The sequence below is a fragment of the Zophobas morio genome, unplaced genomic scaffold (genome assembly GCF_036711695.1).
Source record: "Zophobas morio isolate AGI-343-1 ecotype UQ-CSIRO unplaced genomic scaffold, CSIRO_AGI_Zmor_V1 ptg000076l, whole genome shotgun sequence".
In the NCBI taxonomy this organism is placed as follows: Eukaryota; Metazoa; Arthropoda; class Insecta; order Coleoptera; family Tenebrionidae; genus Zophobas; species Zophobas morio.
This window is the reverse complement of record NW_026972181.1, coordinates 716,572-720,132: the sequence shown is the minus strand read 5'-3', so window position 1 is coordinate 720,132 and position 3,561 is coordinate 716,572. Positions and strand designations below refer to the sequence as shown.

Below are 3,561 nucleotides of genomic sequence, written 5' to 3'. Positions count from 1 at the left end.
TCGACGCCCGATGTACTTTCGGGCAACCCCGCTGCGCCTCCCGCCCGCCCCAAAGGGGTGTACATCTGCGAGATGTGCGACAGAGTTATCCGAACGAGATCAGAATGGGTGCGCCACATCCGGGACAGCTGCCGCCTGCGTCCCGACGCAGACAGGAGCTCCAGCCCGTCGGCGGCACGGACCTTCTCCTGTGCAGGGTGCCTGAAGGAGTATCGACACCCCTCCAGCCTCACCCGACACATGGCCATATGCGCGCCAGGCTTACTCCCCGTGAAGCCCTCCGTACCCCGACCAAGCTTCTCGTGCCCCTTCTGCGGCAAGGTCTACCACTCGGTTCAGGGTATTTGCCACCATAAAAAGTAGTGTTCCCAGCAACCAGCCGAGGCTCGCGCCAAGGTCGTTCTCCACCCATGCCCTGAGTGCCCGAGGACCTTCGACAGCCTCCCGGGCATGAGGATTCATGAGCGCAAAGCTCACCCTCAGGCATTCTTCGCGTCGCTGACCAACGCGTCCGGAGACAGCGACACGGACGAATCGCTGGCGTCCGATATGTCGAGTCGCTCGGCATCGGCAGCCTTGGAGCCCAGCCTGTTAGACACCTTCAGCCACCGTCCAGCGGGCCCCCCACTTAGCGTCTCTTCCACCTTGGACGGCTGAATGTGTCCTCGATCTGCAACGCGAGCTTCTCTGGTGCTAGCTTGACCACCGGAGCCCCGGCCGCGCGTCTGTCTCCCCCTTCTCCGTACACGGGAGACTCATCACCAGGGCTCGCTTATGCTTCTCCCATCGCATCACCCACCATTCTAGTGAGCCCGTGGGCACCTGTTGACACGTCACGGATAGTGGCCTCGCCTCTAGCCGCACCCTCTCTACCCTGGCTCACGGCGTCGTTGCAATCTCAGGACGCCCCTTCCATCACCACGTCTTCGGATAGAACAACCGACTTTGCCGCGGAGAACGAGGCTGTGTGGGCATCCGCCCACCACCCTCTCGGCCTGTAGCGTTCCGGACAGCCTTCCGGGTTCATCGAACCATCCACTCTGCCAGGACCTCGATCCATCAGAGCGCCCCTTCGAGCCTAGCCCCGCCGTCGCCCACCTTCCTGCCCAGCCGACCACTCACCAGGACGTGAGGAATTGTCTCGCCCCTCTATTCCGCGAGATCGCGGACAAGAACAATCCTAGAGTTAGGAAGCTACGCGGTTGGGTCCACCGCGCCCTATAACTACAACCCGACCAGTGGGGCGAGCTCATCGAAGACATGCTGGGTTGCCTTTTCCCCCTAGACGAGCGTAAGCATCCCAAAGCACCCAAGAAGCGAAGCGGCCCCCCTCCATCCCAGCCCGGGAGAGCAGCCAACCGCCACCATCGCAAAGCCGCAGAACTGAAAAAGATCCGGGAGCTCTTCGGTCGCAACCCTAGGGGCCTAGTCGATTCCATCGCGGCTGGAGCTCCCCCATCTGACGAGCATCCCTCCGACGAGGTCATGCGGGTACACGGAGCGATGTTCGAGTCCCCCTCCCCTCCCGACCGCGAGCCCTTCACGTCGAAGGGGCCATCTCCGTCGCTACCTTTCTCTCCGATCACTCCTCAGAAACTCAAGGCGGCTAAACGAACTTGGAAGCTGTCAGCCCCGGGCTGTGACGGCGTCCTCGCTATGAAGGTTCAGCGGTGCTGCGACGACGCCCTAGCCGTTCTCTTCAACCTCGTCCTGGCGTCGCGGTACCAGCCCCCTGATTGGTCCCTCTTAAGAACTGTGCTGGTCCCTAAAACGGGGAAGGATCGCAGGCTGGCCACCAGCTGGAGGCCCATCACCATCGGGTCCGCCGTCCAGCGGCTGTTCCACCGCGTCCTGATCCCTAAGCTGGACGCTGCCGTCAGCCTGAATCTTAACCAACAAGGGTTCGTCCCTGTCGACGGATGTCTGGCCAACGTCATCCCGCTGGACACGCTCATGGGCGAGCGGACTAGTAGCCGCCGGGGTTTGGCATTAGTTTGTATCAGTCGCTGTTTAGTTACCATCGAGAGCGGACGTGTCAGTCTCGCGTCCCCACTCCTGCCAAACAGAGAGCACAGGGGTTTACGCTCGGCCGGCAGACGGTGATGTCATCGTCTGGCCGACATCCGGTGTCGAGTTCGGCGTGCCGGGCGACCGTTAAAAAGTGTCTAGGGACCGTTTTAAGTAATCAGTTCGGAAAACAATCAGTTTCGTTTTTCTTGTGAATGATTTAGTGTGGGGGCTACCCGCCCCCGGTCAGAAATCATGACGTCCCAACCGGACATTAAAAAACTAAAAACGTTAGAAACAATCAGTGTTAGTGGTTTACCAGACAATCCAGTGATGCCAGAAGACAAAGCGCTGAGTTCGATACTACAGGCGATAAATGGTTCTTTATCCACTCTTACAGAGTTCGTACTAGCCACCAAAGAGCCGAAAGAAAAAAGGGTAACTGCAATCAGCGCCGTATTAGAACTGCAAGCTAAATTAAATCACCTGAGCCGCTTGTACACCGCAAATGTTATGAGAAAAAGAAATAACGAAGAAGATATTGTAGAAACAGTGAAGACAACGATTCACGAGGCGGTTGGAACATGCAACGCTGGCCCGTCTTACGCGCAAGCTGTAAGTTCTCAAGGTAATAGCTCAATAAGGACCCACAGCAAGAAACAAAAGAAGTACAAGGTATTGATTTCCCAAACGGAAACAACGACCTGAAGTCCTGAGACGATACGAAGAAGGAATTAACTAAATCGGTTGACCCTAAAACCTTGAATATTAAACCAGATAGAGTTATTAAAATCAAAAACAACGGGATATTAATTGAGTCAAGCTCCAAAGAAGTTGAGAAACTACTAGAGGAGACAGTGGTAAATACTCCTAAATTAAAAGTAAGGAGGCCAAAGCCAATCTGGCCCAAAGTAGTGGTATATAATGTCGATGAGAAAATTCAGAGCGAGGAGGTGCTGAATCTTATTGAAAAAGGACTAGAAGATGAAGAAATTCCATCAAACTGGTGCAATTTTATTGGGAAAATAGGCCCAAGAAGGGCGAAACTGACAAACTGGAAACTCGAACTTCACCCCAAGGTCTGGAAGAGTGGAGTGAGTCTATTTGGGATGGGAATCCTTCAAGGTGGAAGATCATATAAAGATATCGCTGTGTTTTAAGTGCCAACGCTTTGGGCATGTGGCAAGCAAATGTAATTCTACGGAGGCATGTGCCTACTGCACATCGTCAGAGCACAATTCAATTGACTGTCCTCATAAATCAGACCCAAGTAAACTTTTGTGCGAAAACTGTATCTATGCTAAATTTAGAGTTAGAAATCACGCGGCGAGCGACATAGACTGCCCAGTATACAAGAAGAAACTGGCTGAATATATTGACAGTATTGAATATGACGAAGAAAATTAAGAGATTGCAATTAAATACGCACGGTGATAAAACGGCAACGGCCGAAGCGATCCGCATAGCTACAGAACAAAACTATGACCTAGCCCTGTTAACAGAACCATACTGTTACAAAACAAAAAAAGACTCGTTTACTATCCCATCCATCGG

General features: G+C 53.9%; 1 protein-coding gene across 1 annotated transcript; it reads left to right on the top strand.

Annotated features, from left to right (window-relative positions):
- Positions 1-240: 240 nt before the first annotated feature.
- Positions 241-2,103, top strand: LOC135143802 (uncharacterized). Its single transcript, XM_064075741.1, has 5 exons — positions 241-321; positions 373-590; positions 698-971; positions 1,048-1,185; positions 1,240-2,103. The coding sequence occupies exons 1-5, from the start codon at positions 241-243 to the stop codon at positions 2,101-2,103; spliced, it is 1,575 nt and encodes a 524-aa protein (XP_063931811.1).
- The last annotated feature ends 1,458 nt before the right edge of the window (positions 2,104-3,561 follow it).

Excerpts from the sequence above, each read along its gene's own strand:
- LOC135143802 (XM_064075741.1), top strand. The coding sequence starts at position 241 with ATGGCCATATGCGCGCCAGGCTTACTCCCCGTGAAGCCCTCCGTACCC. Across the intron at positions 322-372 it reads CGTGCCCCTTCTGCGGCAAG|CAACCAGCCGAGGCTCGCGC; the intron begins GTCTACCACTCG and ends TAGTGTTCCCAG. Across the intron at positions 972-1,047 it reads CGGAGAACGAGGCTGTGTGG|GACCTCGATCCATCAGAGCG; the intron begins GCATCCGCCCAC and ends CCACTCTGCCAG.